The sequence below is a fragment of the Lytechinus variegatus genome, chromosome 7, assembly GCF_018143015.1.
Source record: "Lytechinus variegatus isolate NC3 chromosome 7, Lvar_3.0, whole genome shotgun sequence".
Classification (NCBI taxonomy): domain Eukaryota; kingdom Metazoa; phylum Echinodermata; class Echinoidea; order Temnopleuroida; family Toxopneustidae; genus Lytechinus; species Lytechinus variegatus.
Genome location: NC_054746.1, coordinates 24,182,294 through 24,204,952, shown reverse-complemented (window position 1 = coordinate 24,204,952; position 22,659 = coordinate 24,182,294). Strand labels below are relative to the sequence as shown.

The 22,659-nt window shown below is 37.0% G+C and overlaps 2 protein-coding genes across 5 annotated transcripts in view; one reads left to right on the top strand and one right to left on the bottom strand.

Annotated features, from left to right (window-relative positions):
- Positions 1-7,358, bottom strand: part of LOC121418813 (galectin-8-like) — a 33,824-nt gene extending 26,466 nt beyond the window's left edge. For 2 of the 4 annotated variants that reach the window (XM_041612978.1, XM_041612981.1), the window contains exons 1-2: positions 7,249-7,358; positions 2,838-2,932 (exon numbers count right to left, since the gene is read on the bottom strand). In XM_041612978.1, the coding sequence (XP_041468912.1) occupies positions 2,838-2,894 (57 nt within the window). In that variant the 5' untranslated portion in view covers positions 2,895-2,932; positions 7,249-7,358. Of the gene's footprint in view, positions 1-2,837; positions 2,943-7,248 lie in introns of all 4 variants that reach the window. The other 2 variants (XM_041612979.1, XM_041612980.1) reach the window with 2 other exon arrangements.
- Positions 7,359-12,856: 5,498 nt separating this feature from the next.
- LOC121418811 overlaps positions 12,857-22,659 on the top strand; it is a 32,642-nt gene continuing 22,839 nt past the window's right edge. The window contains exons 1-3 of the mRNA XM_041612974.1: positions 12,857-13,037; positions 15,530-15,629; positions 21,321-21,396. Coding sequence (XP_041468908.1) covers positions 12,943-13,037; positions 15,530-15,629; positions 21,321-21,396 — 271 coding nt within the window. The 5' untranslated portion in view covers positions 12,857-12,942. The remainder of the gene's footprint in view (positions 13,038-15,529; positions 15,630-21,320; positions 21,397-22,659) is intronic.

The following is a 22,659-nucleotide window of genomic DNA, read 5'->3' as shown; positions in this document are numbered from 1 at the left end:
TATGTACATCTATTCTTATTATGATGTGATGTTTTTTGGTTTTGAATAAATAAACTTGAACTTGAACATTGTATGTCTCTTTGATTGTTCTCTTTTATATGAATTCAACAACTGGTATGAAGGGTGTTTTTCTCCTTTAATGCTAGTCTCCTACTGAACATCACACATGATGTATCCTGAGCAGGCAGTTCACCATGGAGGTATCCATGACAACAATAATTCCTCAGCTGAAGCTTAATTTGCAGCATACACCATTCAATACTGATATATCTGCTACCCATCCATAATACAATAAACAATGTGAATTTAGGTGGCAAGCATTTTGTGATGAGAGATAAATGTCACCCCCACACATACACTTCTATGACCTTTTAATGCATGCATGGAGTGCTGCTTCATGTTTATGATCGCTTGTATCCCTCTGATTATTACTGGCCTGTTTTTAATTCAGTCTCAAGAAGATGGAAACTTTAAATGTGAAAGGGGTGCTCCAGCAATTAGTAAAATCAAGGAAGGAAAATAGATGCATGTTCATCATACATGTAGTTGCCAACTCTACTGCTTCTTCATTGAAAATAGTTTATAACCCCTTTGTACATTTTCAGGAGTCAAAAAAGAAAGACATAGGGAGAAATGAAAAAGAGAGCCTGGAAAAAAAACTTTATCATGAAATCAAATTCAAAGAGACTGATATTTAACTACAATTCTTGGGCCATATTTTGTGAGGTGAAAAGTATCCATAGATCTACCAGAATACGGTCCCTCAGACCCAACATGTGGGGGGGGGGGAGGGGGTAGTGCAGCATTCCAGTGCACCATGGATTCTGAAAATCTGTCACAATATTAGAATCTACAAAGCATGAGTGATTTATGCTCATGAATAACTTCCATATTCCATCTTGCTTTAAACCATCACTGATCTGATTCTTTGATTTTTAATTCATTTTTGATAATGGTTTTGTTTTAAATACCGGTACAATTTAACTGGTTTCAAGGTTTTCATTCTCTGAGAAAAGAGCACAACTGAGATTACTAGGAAACCATATGAATTTGAACTCTTAATCCTTCAGTAAATGAAATAAGTCACAAAATATTATGTTCATGTAAACAGCAAATGTGTACCAAAGGGATTTTGGGAGCAAGTGCATAGTGACAAGCATTCAAACAAATACATCTATTATAATAAATGAATACATCTCAAATTAATGAAAATAAATGCCATTTAATCTCTTTCTGCATTTTGTGCTCCCACATCCCAGAATCCCTTTAGAAAATTGTTCATTCGCCTGGAAAGCTATTTGAACCTTGATATCAATCTCACAGAAGTGACAGAACTACATGCAACATGTGACCAGTGGCTATTGAACAATTGTAAATTTATACAAGCAACCTCCATGCATATCTTAATAAAATCTGTGTTTATCATTCTAATGCAAATTTGCTGATTACAAATCAAATACCGGTATGCAAGCTTGAAATACATGAAGAGTTTTGAGAAGGCATACCTTGGATCACATGCTCTTTAGCTACATGTACCTTTATGAATCTACAATATTCAGAAGATTTTTGTTTTCCTTTGAACTATTCACCTTATATTCAATGACTGAAAAAACATGCACGTACTTGAAGGAAGAAACTTTTTTTTACTTTCCTTAAGAAAATGATTTTTCTCCTATTCCAAAATAATTTATTTGGTATGATTTGCACAAACGAATCATGCTAATTGTATCACATAACAATCAGCACTGATAACAATGCATAAATTAAACAACAACCTTCTAGGCATTGTTACAACATACATGAACTGTAATACATTATTCATGTAATTACAATAACCATCTGTTCAATTGTAAACAAAAATATAACCCAACAATTGTTATTTTAAGAAATATCACTCTTTTTTGAATAATGATAAGTGGAATGCTGTTAAGAATTTTTTTCAAAAGAAATACATGTATTGTATTATCAACAACAGCAAAATTAATGATTTAGAATGTAAGGAGTGCCATATCGACCTTACAAAAAGAAAATAATCAAATTTGAAATATCCATTTCATACAATGATTATGGAGTTCGTACCTCCTTTTTATCAATGCAGTATTCAAGTAGTGTATTGGTCAAAACATATACATGGCCATGTGTTTTAAGGTGGGCCTGCATATAGCAGGTAGGCCTATCGTTACATTTGTGTGACTAACACAGGAAAGATTAATGGAATAAAGTTATAAATACATGTTCTAATTTGGTATCATGTTAAAGGTAAATGCTAGTTTTGGTAACGATATCAAAATGAGTTCGTACAGAATCCAATGAAATGACCACCAAAGTGTCCGTTTGTATTTAAATAAAAAGCATGTGCCAAAGGATTCTGGAAGAAATTGTGTAATTGCTGAGAAATCAGCAAATAAGCACAGGATTCGGGTAGAGCGTCGGGCCCGATGCTCTAAGCAATAATTATACATTGTCCCACGTGTGCTTATCTGTGTTGGGGATCTTCGGCGTGAACATTTTTCAGTGTAGATTTCAAGATTCACAAAGTTCAGTTAATGTAACGGTACCAGATCTAGATCCTCGATGATATACTGACAATTAAGCCTTGTTTTACAGATTTTCTCATGAAATCAGTGTTTACTGCAACTACTGGAATTTCTCTTTAATGGAAAACTTTCTGCGAATTACTTCAAAGAAAAAGCAATACCTGGGATCACTTCGTTTACCAGTAAGTAGCAATTAAGTAACATCAGTTGACAATTCTTGCACGGTGGTAGATGAGGGGGGGGGGGGGGCAAAACGAATTATGTGAACTATTAAAGGTGATGACAGTGCAAGGTACTTACTGGATTCAGCACAAATGGAAGCTGTCCTCCTGCTTGTTGTGGGTATGGATAAGCCATCTTGTCCGATCCTTATTGCTTGATAGTGGGAGAACAGACTGCAGAATATACAAAAGGCAACAATGTGTATCAAATGGTCTGTTTCAAACTTTGGGAAAAAGTTATTATGCAGAAAACGTTCTCATAATTCTAATAAGAATAATTCTTGACTATCATTGATTGGTTGCCATAATCTCAATTGATATTGCCCTGTAATTGAACATTACCAATCATCTTCTTATCAGCATTATCTTTAAAACTTGTACAAATATTACTTGATTATTGACTAGATCCCTAACCCATGTTAATTAATTTTTGGAGAAAATGTCAACTACTACATCAACAAAACTTTGCTGGAATGAAAAAAATATGACAAACGGAATATTCATCATCTCTTATGCTATTTCACAAAGAGCTACCTTCAATGTAGCAATATTTCTTGCTATCAATTAGGGATAATATAAATTCCTTGCTAGCTATACTACTGGCAAAAAATAGGAGAGAACAACCGCGAAGCCAGGACGTCTCTTGCGCCTCTAATACCCATATCAACTCGAATTAATTTGACTTGCTATGATTAAAGACAAAACCTGTTTTTAAAAGAAAAGATGAGCGCCCCCAATATGGGAAAAGATTGAGGAATTCAATCCTTCCGAAAGGTATGACGTTTTAAGAAATTGAGAACAGAAGTGGTATAAAATGCCTACCTTATACTATAGTCACATCAGATTTGATTGTAAAAACTTTAGCCACATTAGACTTCTATAACTCACAAAAAACAGAGTAGATGCGGGTGTATGCAGGGAGGAAATATTTCTTCCTGTTAAATTCTTTGAAAACTTTAACCCTGCTCTAATTTTCATATTTCTATAAATAATACAAAGAAAAATGTAGCTCAAAATGTGAAAGGGATGGTGCCCGGATGATTGCTTGAAGAGGGACTATTCCTTTCCCATGCACGCGAAGCACGGAACTTCTGTGAGTTATTTTGGAAGAAAAAAAATTGTGTAATTTCGCTCATAATTTTAAGCACTTTCTTGTGTATAATTTAGAAACTTCGTGATATTCAAAATTTCAAATCAATGGTGCAAAACAGGACAGGAGATGGAGGTGCAGCTATATAAATTTAGAATAGTTTCAAAGTTTCATTGTACCAACATTTGCATATAACATGGCACAAATTCAATGCTCCCCTTTTAGCAGATACTTTGCCAAAAAATTGCTTGCTGAAAAGCAGAAGAAATAGCAGTTGGGGACTTCGGGATTGAGTGACAGTATTACCCGCTCTGAACAAAGAGCAGAAATTTTGTGTCAGTGCAATTAAAAATAATACTTCTCATACTCTTTACACCCATGTATACTTCATGATTTCTAGCAAGAATGCAATTCCCATGGCCGGGAATGAGAACAAGTGGAATGCCTCTGGCCGTCTCACCTGCATCACCCGGTTCAATATAGCAGCAGTGCTGACTTTGAATACTACTCTAACTCGCACAAGATGTTCAGTGATACATGGTTACTCTTATGTCCACTTTTTATGAACTAGACCAATAAACTTACAGAGATATGATGGTTATTCAACAAAAATCCAACATGGCCAAAGTTCATTGACCTTACATGACCTTTGACCTTGATCATGTGACCTGAAACTCGCACAGGATGTTCAGTGATACTTAATTACTCTAATGTACAAGTTTCATGAATCAGATCCATAAACTTTCAAAGTTATGATGGTAATTCAACAGATACACCCAATTCGGCCAAAGTTCATTGACCTTGGTCATGTGACCTGAAACGTGCACAGGATGTTCAGTGATACTTGATTACTCTAATGTCCAAGTTTAATGAACTAGACCAATAAACTTTCAAAGTTATGATGGTAATTCAACAGATACCCCCGATTTGGCCAAAGTTCATTGACCCTAAATGACCTTTGACCTTAATCATGAGACCTGAAACTTGCACAAAATGTTCAGTGATGCTTGATTACTATTATGTCCAAGTTTCATGGATCAGATCCATAAACTTTCAAAGTTATGATGGGAATTCAACAGATATACCCAAGTGATACTTGTTAAGATTTCGATGTTGATTCCTCCAACATGGTCTAAGTTCATTGACCCTAAATGACCTTTGACCTTGGTCATGTGACATGAAACTCTAATAGGATGTTCAGTAATACTTGATTAACCTTATGGCCAAGTTTTATGAACTAGGTCCATATACTTTCTAAGTTATGACGTCATTTCAAAAGTTCATTGACCCTAAATGACCTTTGACCTTGGTCATGTGACGTGAAACTCATGCAGGATGTTCAGTGATACTTGATTAACCTTATGTCCAAGTTTTATGAACTAGGTCCATATATCTTCTAAGTTATGATGACATTTCAAAAACTTAAGCTCAGGTTAAGATTTCGATGTTGATTCCTCCAACATGGTCTCAGTTCATTGACCCTAAATGACCTTTGACCTTGGTCATGTGACATGAAACTCTAATAGGATGTTTAGTAATACTTGATTAACCTTATGGCCAAGTTTTATGAACTTGGTCCATATACATTATAAGTTATGACGTCATTTCAAAAACTTAACCTCAGGTTAAGATTTGACGTTGACGCCGCCGCCGCCGGAAAAGCGGCGCCTATAGTCTCACTTTGCTTCGCAGGTGAGCCCGGGGGGGCCACTTACATTGACGAGTGGATACCATGCGCGACCAAAAAAACACGTAAAAAGGATGTCCTTTTCACGATAGGGCACGTTACGTACGTAACGTGATAAGGGTGTCAAAAACACAAAAATAATGAAATTTACGTGTTTAGGGTCGAATTTGCGGGGATGATAAAACAAAATTAAAATGTTTTATAAAGGATGTCCTTTTTGCCCCAACACTTCGTGTTTAGAGTCCGTTTTGCGCGAGGTGTAGAAGGTGGGATCGTACTAAACCAAATAAGGTAAAGCCGACGACCGAAGGACCCGTAACAATAAAACATTCCTGTGCTTGTTTAGGGGTTCATTTCGGGGAATATTTGCTAAGAGTATCGTTTTGTTTCCAATACTTGTTAAGGGTAGGGTTACACACGCCAATACTTGTTAAGGGGTGCATTTTCAGAATATGGAAATTACGTGTTTAGGGTGCTTTTCGAGACCCCATGGTCGCGCATGGTATCCACTCGTGAATGGAAGTGGCCCCCCCGGGCAGGTGAGACAAAAACGGAGTAGGAAAAAAGGTGTGGGAAATAAAGAGGAAAGGCAATTCGGATATTTTTTCTGTGCAGAGCGCTGAAGCAAAATTTTGTATAAAGAGAGAGAACATCTCACTTAAGTGTTTAATCTTTTGCCAAAAAGAAAGAAAAACAAGCTATATCCTTCTTCCCTTTCCTCCCTTCGCTTTTCCTTTTTTCCCTTTTCCCTTCTTTTTTTTTCTTTTTTGGGGTGTTTGGGGGGGCGACCGCCCCCACCGCACCCCCCTGGCTACACGCCTGGAGGAGATGTAGAAAAAAAAAGAAGAAAGTATACAAATATATCATGTCTTTCAGGAATCTAGCAAAAACTATAAGTAATGAAGAGATATAAAATGGTAAATTTTTTCTTGGGGCCTACTTCCTATTTTGATGGCCGTCATTTGATTAGCATTGTATCTTCTGCATGATAATTCATAAATGAGAACTAATTTCACATTGGCTTATTAGTTCAAAAAATCGCAAGCGATCGGTCGCAGAACAAACCGATTGCATGCAATGTTTTAAACTCAGCCTTGAATAATACGTGTGTGGAAAAAGATACTGGCCCAAAATCACAAATTTTGAGAATAACCGGAGGATGGACATGAGGTGAAATACGGGTGAAGAGTAAGAAATTAAGCTATTTTACTTTCTCGTTATATTTTTTTCTATAATTCTTACAAGAAATTACATTTCTATCCCACCTTTGTCACTCGGAATAGGAATATCTGATCAAGTTCACCGTCTCGAAGTTCGGGTAGGTGGAGCGTAGTGTAGCGGGAGCGGTAGTGAAGTGGAGTGGAGACTATCATAACCTTGTTCATTGAATGAGTGGCATAATCTCGCAATTACGTGTGAGTGCCTGGAAGCCAGCTTCAGCCCACTCACACAATATGCGGCCTTCATCGGCGACTTAACTCCAACGGGCCGACATGCGAGACCCGCCGAGACGGATGGCCTGGCTGAACTTCCTGAATCGTCGACACAGTCTAGTCAGTATTAGATGTAAGTGCGGTAGTCTCATTGAATAAAATGGTCATTTTACAAATCAACCAAACAAAAGGTGTAGTCTCACTATCACAATATAAAATTGATTGTCAATAATTTACCCCTGTTTCAACTAATAAAGTAGATTTATCAAGTTTTACTTACACTTACAATTCGACTGCCGAACCGCACCGATCTGATTTTCAACGCAGAATGGGTCAGCTGTTGCTGCGCGATTATGCGGATTGGACTCATGCACATTATGGGGGGCGTGGTCGGGGCGTGGTACAATTATATGCGAGTCTTTGGGGGCGGGGTCGCGGGGCCAGGGGCCGATTGCACGAAAGGGTCTTTGCAAGGACCGTCCTTCGTGTCGCCCATATTTTATGATGCGCCATGTGAAACGCATTTTAATTAAATCATCTGCAAACATATTTCATTCGTCCGTTAAAATAAACAAAATATTTGTTTATAAAATGATGTGATATATCATGAAATTGTGTAAAATTTCATTTAAAAGCAAGCTAACGAATCTTATTCTTAATCATAAATTTCAGAAACACCCGCTTATAGCGTATCATAAAAGGCGACATGAAAGACGGTCCTTGGAAAGACCCTTTCGTGCAATCGCCCCTGGCCTTTGCTCTTTCTCCTTTTCAGAGAGCAGCCGACCCAGCCACGCTAACCTGATAAATTGTTGTATATCTTCTACTTCTTCTCCTCATCTTCTTCTTTTTCTCCTTTTCAATCTCCTCTCGATCAAATAGGCGTTGGAGGCGGGGAAGGGAGGTACTCTGCCCCCTGGCGAACTTCGCCGGGAAATTTTTGTAAACGATGAAATAAAACGGGAACAATAAAGGGGGAAAGAAAGGGAAAGGGAAAGAAAAGGAAGGAAAAGAGGAAAGAAGGGGGAAAGGGAAGAGAGACTAGAAAATGGGAAGAAAGAACAGAAAGAAAAGAAAGGAAATTAAAACGAATGAAAGTGGGAGCGGAGGGGAAGAAGAACATGTGAGCAAGAACCATCTCGGGATACTTACGCCTATAAATGATCGAAAAAAAGGACTGCCAAATGGAACGGGAAATGAAAGTGGAGAATATTATAAAAAAAGACAAAAGAAACAGGAAATGAAGCCGAAATTGCACGAGAATGGGCTAGGAGAAGTCTGAATTGGATAATGATAAAAAGGAAAAGAAAACAAAATTCAAAAACACGACCAGATAGCCGAGGATAAAGAATATAGAGAATGAGAAGAGGGGTGTAACGGAGGTCAGTGACCGGGGGGGGGGGTGCAAGAGCCCTTCCCGGTCTTTTTTTAAGAAGGGGGAAAGGGAAGAGAGACTAGAAAATGGGAAGAAAGAACAGAAAGAAAAGAAAGGAAATTAAAACGAATGAAAGAGGGAGCGGAGGGGAAGAAGAACATGTGAGCAAGAACAATCTCGGGATACTTAGGCCTATAAATGATCGAAAAAAATGAACAAGGACTGCCAAATGGAACGGGAAATGAAAGTGGAGAATATTATAAAAAAAGACAAAAGAAACAGGAAATGAAGCCGAAATTGCACGAGAATGGGCTAGGAGAAGTCTGAATTGGATAATGATAAAAAGGAAAAGAAAACAAAATTCAAAAACACGACCAGATAGCCGAGGATAAAGAATATAGAGAATGAGAAGAGGGGTGTAACGGAGGTCAGTGACCGGGGGGGGGGTGCAAGAGCCCTTCCCGGTCTTTTTTTAAGAAGGGGGAAAGGGAAGAGAGACTAGAAAATGGGAAGAAAGAACAGAAAGAAAAGAAAGGAAATTAAAACGAATGAAAGAGGGAGCGGAGGGGAAGAAGAACATGTGAGCAAGGAACAATCTCGGGATACTTAGGCCTATAAAATAATGATCGAAAAAAAATGAATAAGGACTGCCAAATGGAACGGGAAATGAAAGTGGAGAATATTATAAAAAAAGAAAAAGAAACAGGAAATGAAGCCGAAATTGCACGAGAATGGGCTAGGAGAAGTCTGAATTGGATAATGATAAAAAGGAAAAGAAAACAAAATTCAAAAACACGACCAGATAGCCGAGGATAAAGAATATAGAGAATGAGAAGAGGGGTGTAACGGAGGTCAGTGACCGGGGGGGGGGGGTGCAAGAGCCCTTCCCGGTCTTTTTTTAATGATTGTTTTAATGATGATTCTTTGATTTTACCGTATATACTGTGTAGAAATCTGGTCTGGGCTACCACGAACAAAGCCAAAATAAATTATATTTATTTATTGCAACAAAAAGCCCTTTGAATTTGTATCGGTTCACAAAATTTTATCTCACACCAGATCATTTTTCACCAATTAAACTCTCTAAGAGTATCTAACATCAATACATTATTATGCCTACCGTTGTTCACCACTAAACAAAACCATTCATGATTACCTCACCCATAATTTTTCTAATTACATTTAGTGTATCCAAAACTACTTATTGCCCAGAGATCCGTAAGACATAATGGTCCTGACAATCGGAATCATCTCCCAGACTCAATTAAATCCTCTTGTTCCCTGTAAGCTATAGAGTTAAGGTCGTGTGTCGGAATATATGCAAGATAAACTTTTTTAGTCATAACTTTTCCGCTATCAACACCACCACCACCATTATCAATCATCATTTCCATCATCAACCCACCACCACCACCATCATCATCATCATATTTAAAGGACAAGTCCACCCCAACAAAAACTTGATTTGAATAAAAAGAGAAAAATTCAACAAGCATAACGCTTAAAATTTCATCAAAATCGGATTTAAAATAAGAAAGTTATGGAATTTTAAATTTTCGCTTATTTTCAACAAAATAGTTATATGAACGAGCCAGTTACATCCAAATTAGAGAGTTGATGACATCACTTACTCACTATTTCTTTTGCATTTTATTATATGAAGTATGAAATATTGTTATTTTCTCGTCATTGTCATGTGAAATGAAGTTTCATTCCTCCCTGAACACGTTGAATTCCATTATTTTAACATTTTGTGCTTCAGGTTAGGAGGTCCTGATTGTCAAATTCATAAAAATTGAAATATTGTATAATTCAAACAATAAAAAACAAAAGAAATAGTGAGTGAGTGACATCATCGACTCTCTCATTTGAATGTGTCTGACTCGTATAAATAACTATTTTGTTGAAAATAAGCGAAACTTAAGCGAAAATGTCATAACTTTCTTATTTTACATCCGATTTTGATGAAATTTTCAGCATTGTGCTTGTCTGATTTTTCTCTATTGATTCAAATCGAAAATTTTCTGAGGTGGACTTGCCTCTTGCCTCTTCGCAATCGACTTGAACCTACCGTGGTCAGATATAGCTGCCGCATAGAGCTTCGCGCTGATGCGCACTAGGTTTGCGCTACGCGCAAAATCATAAAAAAATCCTGTTAATTGATGGGAAATTTTTGGCTCTTGCCCCCCCCCGACCAAAATCCAATTGAAACAGGTTGGATTTCCAACTGCTTCAACGTTTTAACTGGAATATAACAATTTCCATAGAAACCAATTGGAACCCAGTCGGGCAACTGGAAATCCTAACTGGAACCAGTTGAGTAACTGGAAATCCTAACTGGAACCAGTTGGGTAACTGGAAATGATTACTAATTAGAACCAGTAACTGGAAATCCTAATAATTAATAATCACAGATTTAAAGATAAGTAGTACACCACTAACTGTTACCAAATTACATCAAATACAAATACATATAAGCTCCTCCATAAAAAAGTCATGTATAAGAGTATATTTTATCAATGTCCTTCACATTGGGTGGTATGAATAGACATATGCTTCTGTGTTGGCATGAGCCATGGGCGTTAATCCGGGGGGGGGGGCAAAAAATAGATGGAGAGGGACACAATACTAGTATCCAATGTCCCCCTACTACTTTTGGACTTGTATGATGGAAAGAAATACATCATCAAAAACCAAAATAAAACATGTATTTTTGACGAGATTACCTTAGTTTTTAGGGTGATAACCCTTTTTTTTTGCTTGTAAAAGTTATTTTGGTCGATAATATGACCTTTCATTTTTTTGACTTGACAAATTTTCCAGCCCCTGGTCCCCCTGCCTTTGGGGAGAGATTTCCACCCTTGGCTTGAACAATTGTTAGTACAAATGCTAATTTATTTGTAACTAATTAAGTTCATTCCAACTGGAAGTTCCAATTAGATCCAGTTGAAACCAATTGGTTTCAACGGAAACCAGTTGCCTTCAATGGCTTAGCTGGAACCAATTGAAACCAGTTGCCTCCAATCGGATAAACTGGTTTTAGGAAATTGGAGCAACTGAGACTGCAGTTTCCTAAATGGTTTCAACTGGAACCAATTGCCAACTGGTTCCAGTTTCCTTATTGGTTTTAACTGGAACCAGTTGGTAACTGGTTTCAATTAGAACCAGATAGTGTTCCAATTTGAAACCGTTGGCCAACTGATTGGTTGCTCTGGTTTCGAATGGTACCCCCGGGGCCCGTTTCTCAACACCTGGACAAGTTAGTCATATTTTTATCTACCAACCACGGAGTTAGTTCCAATCTTACTAAACCCGTTCCTCGAAAGGCTTCCTAACTAAAATACCTTGATATCGATATTATCGGTAAAAAGAGCAGACGAGACGTAGCCTTAGTCACAAATTAGCATAATTTTCAAAAAGAAAAGTTATAACAAAATTGCAAATATTGTGATGAATTAGGAATTTCATCTTTTAAGAATAATAGCACAGGTATATTATACACCATACATACTTAGACCATGAAAACTTGAGCATTCAATTGCTGAGAAAATGGAATTATGAATAATTGATCTCGTGACTAAAAAATCACATGTGGACGTTGATTTGGGTACCCCGGGATATCCAATTTTAATAGTTTACGAAAGTAAAACCAAAACGGTTTTCATTGTAAAATGATGATAATTATACGGTATTTTACGATTCCAAACATCATCAAAATATAATTTAACAATTTTCTTCTAAATCTTAGATACTGAAACTTACTATTTGACAAATTCTATGCATAAATTAGAGATAGAATTTATCAAAATGTTAATAGGGGTCTGAAAACGACAAATACGAGTCCATTTATGGATGGCCTGACGTGGTAGAATCTTTATCAAATAAATTATTTTACTATTTCAAAATGAATGGTTTTGTGGAGTATTACCAACAGTTTTTGTAGATTCTTTGTATTACAATGATCATAGAATGCATTATCCAACTTGTTTTTTATGTAATTTCAACATCTTTGATTGATTACGTAAGATTAATTTTCTCATTTCTAGGCACTTTTGCATGTCATAGTCTACCCACGTGATGCCACTACGTCATTAAGAAAAAAAGTTGTGACAGGTTCGGAGGTGTCATAAATATTTAGTGAGGTTGTTGTACACGATCTTGGTATAGAGGGCTTCGTGAAACGGTTAGCGGACAAGTAGCTCACTATCTCCGATTTAGTCAAGAAGTTAGACTTATGACGGTGTTGAGAAACGGGCCCCTGTTACCCTGCCTAGATCCTTAAATTTATTCTCTATTGTCGGCAAAATTCTCTATTTCTTTTCCCTTTCCTTTTTTTTTCAATTCAGCTTTTCTGCTAGCCCATTATCATGCATTACTGCCTTCTATTTACCATTGGATGGCAAAGTTACCATAATAGAAACATTTATGCAATGGAGCCCAGCCTTCAGATCATGCCAGTGTACGACAAAAGTGAGTTTTTTTTCATTCCTTATTTGTTCTGTAGACGGTGTAGTACTAGCAGCTGCAGCGGTTCATTCAAATTGACTGGTACGGCCAAAACAGTGAGCGAAGCAAGATTCTGAGACATCAAAAACAACAATGAATCGTCATTCGCACATACCTCAACCTAACTTTCAGACGAAACGAAAAGCACGGCCTCCACTGAATGTGACAGAAAAACAACCAACTCTGAGGTACTAATAGAAATAGAAACTATAAATTGCAGTCTACACGCACACTGCACAGCCGCCTGGCCGGCGCCCGGCCGGGGCTGGCCGTGCGCTATGGCTGCCCCTTTTTTCCGGCGCTGTCCCGGGGCCGTACGTATTCTGAAAATTGTCTAGACTAAAGCCCGGTAGAGGCAAGAGAAATTACTTGTATCGTTAGAGTTACAATAAAATCGATATTCCGAAAATTTTGGTATCTTCTCTAGCTCTTGTAAATTTTCTAGTACTAGTAGTACTAGTAGTAGTATTAACTTTTGCTGAGTGCGTTGTAGACAGCTGGCATGGCAGCCGTCTGTTCAGTAGAGGCGCACGGCCAATATTGGAGACTGTCTCCAATGTGGGAGATTATCTCCAATATCAGAGACTTTTGTGAAGAATTTGGGTATCCAATTTCAGAGACAGTCTCCAGTTTTGGAGACCAATTTCCTTTGTTTACATTTGCGGCAAAAGGATTACCTTGGCGGCAAATAAAAATGTGATAAGCAGATTCCTCATGAAAAATTACCCCTTTTCACCGTCTACTTTAAAAATTCACCGTCTACTTTTGTTTTGATAAGGATTTTTGTTGTCAATCACACACAAAACAAATGGGCTTCTGACCTCAGTGAGACAAAATTTTGGGTGGAAAAAATCATGCTTTTGTTGGTGTTGTTTCTTTTGTCCTTTTGCAAAGCAAGTCTCCAATGTGGGAGATTGTCTCCCCTATTGGAGAGAGTCTCCCATATTGGCCGTGCGCCTCTACTGCTGTTTCGAGGAGTTTTTTAACATTTTTTTTAAATTTCTCCTCGTACACAGACGGCTCGCTATTGTGCAGCCACCATTAGGGGAATTGCAATGCAAAATCCCCCCGTCAGCCGTCAGGGCTCTTCAATTTTTGTCTTTAATGAATAAAAATTTTGAAAATTAACGCGACCAAAATGCAAATTTATATTCCCTCTTGGCATTAATTGCCAAAAAACAGAGAAAAATGAAGTTGAAAGGAACAAAAACAGTGACTTACCTCGGCTGTCGCGCAAATTCACTTTCCCCTTTTATCTGATCTTAAGTACATAAACATATGGCCATTGAGTCCCCTGTATAGATCGCGCTAGAACTTCGGTCTCTGTATTTGGTGAGTGAAGCCAACGGAGTTCAGCTGAACAACCAACAAAACAGACTGAAGCTTTTGGTCTAAGTGCGTTGGAGCGTACTATGCGATATTTTGAAATCGGCCGTGAAAATTACATGCGAGGAAAAAGATATTGGCCCATAATCACCAATTTTGAGGATAACCAGAGGATGGACACGGAGTGAAATAAGGGTGAAGAGTAAGAAATAAAGCTATTTTCATTCTCGTTATCTTTTTTTTCTACAATTTCTACAATAAACCACCATTTGATCCCACCTTTGTCACTCAGTATATCCGAACTGGTTCAACGGTCCGAAGTTCGGGTAGGTGAAGTGTAGTGTAGCGGTAGTGAAGTGGAGTGGAGCATGCACGAAGTTTGCCCAAGGTAGTCAGACTCAGAGCTACCTCGAGCAAAGTTTGTGCAGGCTCCACTCCACTTCACTACCGCTACACTACGCTCCACCTATCCGAAATTTGGGACCGTGAACTCGATCTGATATTCTGAGTGACAAAGGTGGGATCAAAAAGTTTATTGTAAAAATTAAAGTAAAAAATATAACGAGAAAGAAATTAGCTTGATATCGTAGTTAATCTACCCCTCTATTTCACTCCGTGTCCATCCTCCGGTTATCCTCAAAATTGGTGATTTTGGGCCAGTATCTAATTCCTCACATGCATTATTCACAGCCGATTTCAAAACATTGCATGCGATTGGTCGCAGGCCAAACAGCATAAATATTGATATTATATTTGATGGCTCAGAAATTCTAAGAGTTTGGGAAAATATTCCACTGATTCTTGGAATATTTTTCCAAACTCTTAGATCTTATGAATGATTGATCATCTTTGCTATGAAAGTCAAAATTTATGAGAGAGGTGACAATTTCATCAGGCATTTCTTTTTAATTGATTTCTCTTACTTTTGTTTAGTCTACAACATACTCAGCAGGATCCATAAGTCAGGATGTAGTGCTAAGGAAATATCTTGGGTACTCATCTGCAGTGCACACTTGTTGGTGCTTTTAAAACGTTGTGATGTGTGTGCAAGTAAAAATCTAGTTCTTGGTTTAGATGTTGGTTGGAAGTGCCTCCCCTGAAGGCCTCCAATGAAGGGGCATCAAGGATGTTTTTGGGAAGTACATTCCATGTCACTGTCCTGGTAGAAATAGATTAAACATCTATTTCTGTTTTAAAATAAGTTTGTACCCCCTTTGAGACTTCTGGTGTTTTTTGTTACACTCTTGAAGACTTGCTCTTTTGTAGCTTAGTTAAGTAAGTTGGGACACAAACTTGCAGTGATGGAACTGCATTAAAGATCTCTGTGTACATGTATTTATATTTCCATTTACAGTTATTCCAAGCTGAAAGTTGAGGTGGCTTCACTCCAAGAAGAGAATAGAGAGTTAAAACAGAAAGTGGCCAAACAACAAGCTGCATCTTCTTCAACTAAGGTACAGAGAAAAATAAATTCTATTTTACAAGGAGTTACAAAGTTAAAGATTTGCTAATTTCAATCTATTCAAGTCCATTTTATTTCTCCTCAATAGATGAAAATACACAGAAACAGACAAGTGCATAACAAGTGCTGATGTATATAATATGAGGAAGGTAAATGTAATGACTGAAACCATGAAGGAGGCCAACCAATAAACTAAAAATATACATTTCATGTGTATATAAAAACCATAAATAATGATTGAAAAACCATGGCCTGGTCTGGCCGCTTCCTGGCTTGATCTGCATCAGTGTTGGTTAGGAACACGCACAGCCTCGATGTTGTTGAGATCATCAAGCCCAGGTTAATGCTCTATCCTGTGTCTTTCTAACATGTTCCCTAGCAGCTGCCCCCGACTTGGGACGGGCGGCGGTGGGTTGAGCGCTTTGGTCCCGGGAACCCTCCCTCTCCAGCTGCTGGAACTGTCAGGACATCTTGTTGTTTCAGTATGATTGGTCATGTCTGGTAAGGCTAAGTATCACCAGTGATATTAAATACCACCAGCGTGCCAAGTCAATGCCTCTACTTTACCAGGCAGTCACCAAGACTGGTAACTGTAAGTTAAAAAAGAAAAGAAAAGACATTGAAACTAATCTGGAAAGAGAAAGAAAAAAATCTGGTGTGAAATCAGATGAAAATATTATATGTCCTTAAAAAACAAAAAAGATGAAATCGATTCCCAAATCACTGGTCTTTAAATGTTAGTTTTACAGAGGGAAATATTGCAACGTGGGATGTGGATATTTTGAGAATTTCTTGTTGTTTAATCACTTTATCATACATGTGCTGATTATTTGATAGAAAATAGTTCATTAGGAAATGAGACAAGAGACTTTGTTTTTCAAGAAAACATAAAAAGTGCAATATTCATTCAGTTTAAATCTATGATATTCAAAACTTTCACTGAGGCGAATTATGTTCCAGAATAAGAAAGATACAGGAGGACGAGTTTGTATTATTGCTGGGCGATATGTCGATATTATCAAAATTATGGGATATTGAAAAAATATTGAACATTCGTCTTCGATAATGGTTTTATGATTATGTCGATATATATTGCAGTAAGAGTACATGTACATGTATGTGACCAAAATATTGTTGATAATGAGAAGTTAATCATACTTTACTGACCAAAATGTTGGTACCTAAATGCCTGCATTTCATAGACAGACATCAATGAAAGCCTTTACTTTCAAGCACACCTTCACTGCTCATGGAGTTGCAGCTCATAATGAACGTACACATAATGAGTTTTTAGATTCAGTGTTCTATTGTGTTTTAGCTATATTTTGCCAGCGATAATCAACTGTGTTAAAAATGAATATTAAGTTCTAATATATTTGGATTGGAAGGCATTACCTCATGCTCTTGATATACAGAGAAAATCATCTGAGGCAACATCATAAATTTAATTGTAACTCCAATTATAACTAAAGATGCTACTAGTTGGGACTAGTTAGCATGATTATACCATGTTAACCTGGAATCAACATTAACACAGAGAGGTATAGATGTTTTACAGGCCTGTTGTAATTTATATAAACATCAACTTGGATTAATGTCTAGCTAAAATCATTATTGTGTTTGATGGTGTTCTTCATAATGTACTGGAGTGAACATTCTTTCAATCAATATCCAGTTAGCATGAGACATTCTTGTGCTTCCAAACCTTGTGATACAATGACTCATTTGATCAGGTCAGATCTTCATAGATGAAGATTACTGTTTTTTGAGATTTTTCCAAACTGTGAAAGAACACAAAATATAGAAAGTATCATTGATTGGACAAGGGAGATCATTTGATCTGTGCCACTTTGGGTCTTTTTTTCTTCAAGGGGAACAAACTCTGCAGGAGCCATCCTTTTCATCCATCTTTAACTTACCCATAGCTTATGAGCTGGATTGATGACCAATGCATCTGTGTTTTCATCGGGCAACTCCTGTATTTTACTCCATGAACTTGAATACCTTTTTTCCTTATAAACTATTCCAAAATAGTAAACTTCTGATATGTAATTGAAAAATGATCATCAGCAGATGTAACTACATGTCCTTTCTTCTTAAGGTTTATGCTTTTAATTTGATTCTGACTCTCTAAACATCAAAGTGATCAAGTTGAAATGAATTTATTTTCTTTTGTGTTAGATTTGCAAGAATTATTATTCAGGTGGAAGTAACTAAATAGATTCATTTTAAAATCTTTGTGATGTTTAAAATTAGTAAATGGAACGATTCAAACATATATTGTAGTAACCCTAACTATAATTATATATATGGACAAGAATTCTACTTAACTTGGTCCTGTGGTCAGTCCTTCTGAGGCAGGCGTTAACTCCTCAAAGCAGGTTGAACTTCCTGTCTTGATAGCGAATGCATATAGAGTGAAGTTGGCTGTAAACTGACTTGATAAGTAAGCTGTACAGTGCGTCCCACAAAAAACAAAACCAAGATTCGTCGATGATTTATCATAACTTAATTACAATAGACAAATGACCTACCATTGTAAAGCTTAGAATCTCCTCTTTCAGCTGAAATTACTTAGATTATTTCTCATTCACGCATGAGTGAGAAAAAACAATTTGAAGAATGGATACCAAAAAGTCATTTTGCGGGCTGTACCTGTATCTCGGTTTTGAAAAGAAAACCACATTTTTAAAAAGTTCAGTATCTGTTCTTTAATTTGATACCTCAATTACAGAAAATGATCAAGAAATAACATTCTGGTTATTTGTAATAAGGCTTGAATTTCAATAATTTCATAAAATTAAGAGGTTCTACAGGCTAGCGTTCAAACTCACTTGACACTCCGTTGTAATGACGATCAGCCATGCATTAAGTCTTTTTTTAACCATGCGATAGCTCCTGTCATGTCTGTGGGAAACCAGTGAAAACATGATTATTTAATGAAATTATGGAAACACAAGCATTGTTTCGAGGGAACATAATTTTTTTACTTCTTGACCATATTTTGTGATTAAGGTATCAAATAAAAGCAGATATTGAACTTTTTAGGCATGTGAGTTCCTTTTTGAAATTAAGATACCCCCCGCCAAATGAGTTTTTGGTATCCTTTCTTCAAATTGTTTTTGCTCACTCGTGCGTGAATGGGGAATAATAAGTAATACAGATGAAAGAGGAGATTCTAAGCTTTACATTGGTAGGTTATTTGTCTATTGTCTTTGTGATTAAGTTATGATAAATCATCGCTTAATCTCAGTTTTGTTTTTTCTGGGACGCACTGTAGATCAGCTTGTATAAGTGCTGGTGATTAACTTTCTGATGTGAACATGGCAATAGCTGGAAATGAAGTGAGTCGTACATATCACATGTGAGGATTGAGCTATAGATGGTTTCTTTGTGTCCGTCTAATGCCTTGTTGAGCCTAGATACCTGCTATTCTTTCACATCTAACTTAGATTTGACATCAAAGAAATTGCTCTGGATAGTTTTGATATTTATAATGATTTCACCCAACTTCTTTTCAACAGCAGTAATTACAATAGTGTCAAGTTGATTGGTGAATAAATTCACTGTTAGAATCATCCAAGATGATATTAAGAAATTACTTCTTTAAGTAATTATTCTGTTAGAAATTCACATCGCTCACATTATCTGGAGAGTCACACTTATAATTACAAATGGTTAAAAGTAATACACTTGCCGCTTTCACTCATTTGGCCCGATTTTTCATCCTTTTGCAGTATCATTCAGAATTAAATCAACTCCTTCTTGATAACTTGTCAACTTTAGCCACAACATCCTTTCTTTATTCTTCCTAATGTTCAACTGTTTCCTTCATTGAATCAAATACTTTGACTCAGGGCTCCACACTAAACCCTTTTTTCTACTGGTCCGACCTGATCATGTCAGACCAGTACATACACAGTTTTTCAATGTTTTACTTAACTGAACCTAAAATTTACTGGTCCCAAAATATAAAGAAAAATAGAAAAAAGACTTGTTTATTTTGCTGTCTTTAATTGCATATTGTTACACCCCCCCAAAAAAGAAAAAACCCAACAGTGCATACCCTCACACACATCCCATAATTCATGAGAGCCATTTTTTTTTAAGATGCCAGAGCCATTTTTGTCTCGCCTGCATAGCGGAGCGAGACATAGGTATCACTATTTCCGGTGTCGGCGTCGTCAACAATTGTACACCCAATAATTTTCTATAGCTTCGAGGTGGGATCACCAAATTCATACCAGAGGTCCATCTCCTGAAGGCACAGGTGAAGTTCGAATATGAGTCGAATTTGAATAAGGTCAAAGGTCAATGAACTTTCCATGACTGGCACAATTGTGTTGTACACCCAATAACTTTCTATAGCTTCGAGGTGGGATCACCAAATTCATACCAGAGGTTCGTCTCCTGAAGGCACAGGTCAAGTTCGAATATGAGTGGAATTTGAATAAGGTCAATGAACTTTCCATGACTGGCACTGTGGTATGTTGTACACATAATAACTTTCTATATCTTCGAGGTGGGATCACCAAATTTATACCAGAGGTCCATCTCCTGAAGGCACAAGTCAAGTTCGAATATGAGTCGAATTTGAAGAGGGTCAAAGGTCAATGAACTTTCCATGACTGACACTGTGCCGTGTTGTACACCCAATAACTTTCTATAGCTTCGAGGTAAGATCGCCAAATTCATAACAGAGGTCCATCTCTTGAAGGTGCAGGTCAAGTTCAAATGTGAGCCGAATTTGAATAAGGTCAAAGGTCAGTGAACTTTCCATGACTTGCACTGTGAGCTGTACCATGGACCTACTAGCCATGGCTGTACACACAATAACTTTCTATATCTTCGCGGTAGGATTGCCAAATTCATGCATGAGGTCCATCTTTTGAAGGTGCAGGTCAAGTTCAAACGTGAGTTGAATTTGATGAAGGTCAAAGGTCAATGAACTTTCCATGACTGGCACTGTGCTGTGTTGTACACATAATAAATTTTTATATCTTCGAGGTAGGATTGCCAAATTCATACAAGAGGTCCATCTCTTGAAGGTGCAGGTCAAGTTCGAATGTGAATTGAATTTGATTAAGGTCGAAGGTCAATGAACTTTCCATGACTGGCACTGTGCTGTGTTGTACACACAATAATTTTCTATAGCTTCGAAACAGGTATTAAAGATATCTGACTGGTACTGTATGTTCAGATGCTTTTTGCATCTGTTTGTTCCACTAATGGCATGACCTTATCTGTTTGTTCCACTAATGACATGACCCATAGTTTTGACGTGCAGTCTGTTCATGACTGCAATCTACAGGTGAGACAACGCTTGGCGTTTGCCTTGTTATAATTTACAAAAGAGAAGAAATATATTTTGTATTAGTTTGATATAACCTTACTGGTCATGTCGGACCAGTAAATCTGGCTCATTGTGAAAAGTCAGACGAGTGCCAGTGTTGCGCGCTGACTATGTATTTAAATTGATGTTGATGATATTGAGTGAGAAATGACAAATTGAAATTTTGTGGGATTATCCTAGACATTTAAAAGAAATCAATTTTGACATAAAAAACAGGCATGATGTCATTTTTTGGATACTTGATGATGGTAAGAAGATTAATGATTAAGGAGAGTAGTTGAAAGAGCTTTCTGTGTTTGCTTTATGATATGATCAATATTACTGTTACAGACAGCCATTTCAGAACTGCAGAAGGAAAACAGAGAATTGAAACAGAGATTGGAGGATGAAGAAAGGCAACATAGAGGTAAGTTCAAAATACTTTAGCCATAAGTATAAAATCTTACCAATACCATTTTAATGTTATATTAAAAAGTGATCAGCTAATATTGTGCCTGAGTGATATTAAGCTGGCTATCCTATAATCCTTGACCTTATTTTATCAGTTAACATCTCTTTCATTTAATTTTTCAGGTTCATGTTCTTGACACAGATACTTCACATTAATTGTATAAATAATATACAATTAATGTGAAGTATCTGTATCAAGAACATGAACCTGAAAAATTTAATGAAAGAGATGTTAAATAAATACCACAGAACTGAAGTACAGCAAGCTGGAAAAAACCGAAGTAAATGCTTTATACGCACTAGTTAAATGCTCGCTTTATGCATATGCTTTAAGCAATAGCTTAATCGTCAAGTAAATGGTCCCTAGCAGTTAGCAATTGTTTGAGCATACTAGCAAAAGCATTTGCTTGCTTGTTATTGTGCATACAGAACCAAGCAATAGCCTAGAAAGAGCAATTGCTTCTTTTTATGCATCTGACCCAATGTCTTTTCATACAAGAAAATAAATACTGCCATCTCTCAACCACTTAGAGGCAACTTGCCGTGTATGTAGTAGTATTCCTTTGAATGAATGATTATTCTCAGTTGTATGGTCAGAGTTAATATAGGAAACTGTGTACTGCCCCCTGGCTCTCTAGAAAACCATTTGAATGATGTTTAATTAGAGTTAACATCATTTCTGAGGATAGGAAAAAGCTCAGAAACATGTATTTCCATGGTATTCATTTATGGCATTGAGGCAAATTGCCTCACTCCTTTTTGTGTTACAAGGTGATGCATGAATACATCTGTACCTGTTTGAATTTGTACATGAGATATTGTCATTATATAAAAATGAATCAGTTGAGAGCTAATTTCTCGCTTAATCTACAAGAGTAAACAAATATGGATTGTTGGTGATATGTTGTGCTTTGCTTCACCGGGCATGGTTGCTCAGTGGTAGAGCGTCCGCCTCATGAACGGGAGGTTGTGGGTTTGATCCCCGGTCACGTCATACCAAAGGTTTTAAAAATGGAACCTTCTGCCTTCTTGCTAGGTGCTCAGCATTTAGATTGGAGAAGGGTAATAATAACATATTATGTTGTGCAGGTAGAGTAGTCTTATGATTGAAGTGGCTACCCTGGGTAAATAAAGAAAAAAAAACGTTATAAAAAATGAAATTTAGCAAAACCTGTACTTGTGTGATTTTTAATAGATTGGCTTTTAAAGTTACAGCTTC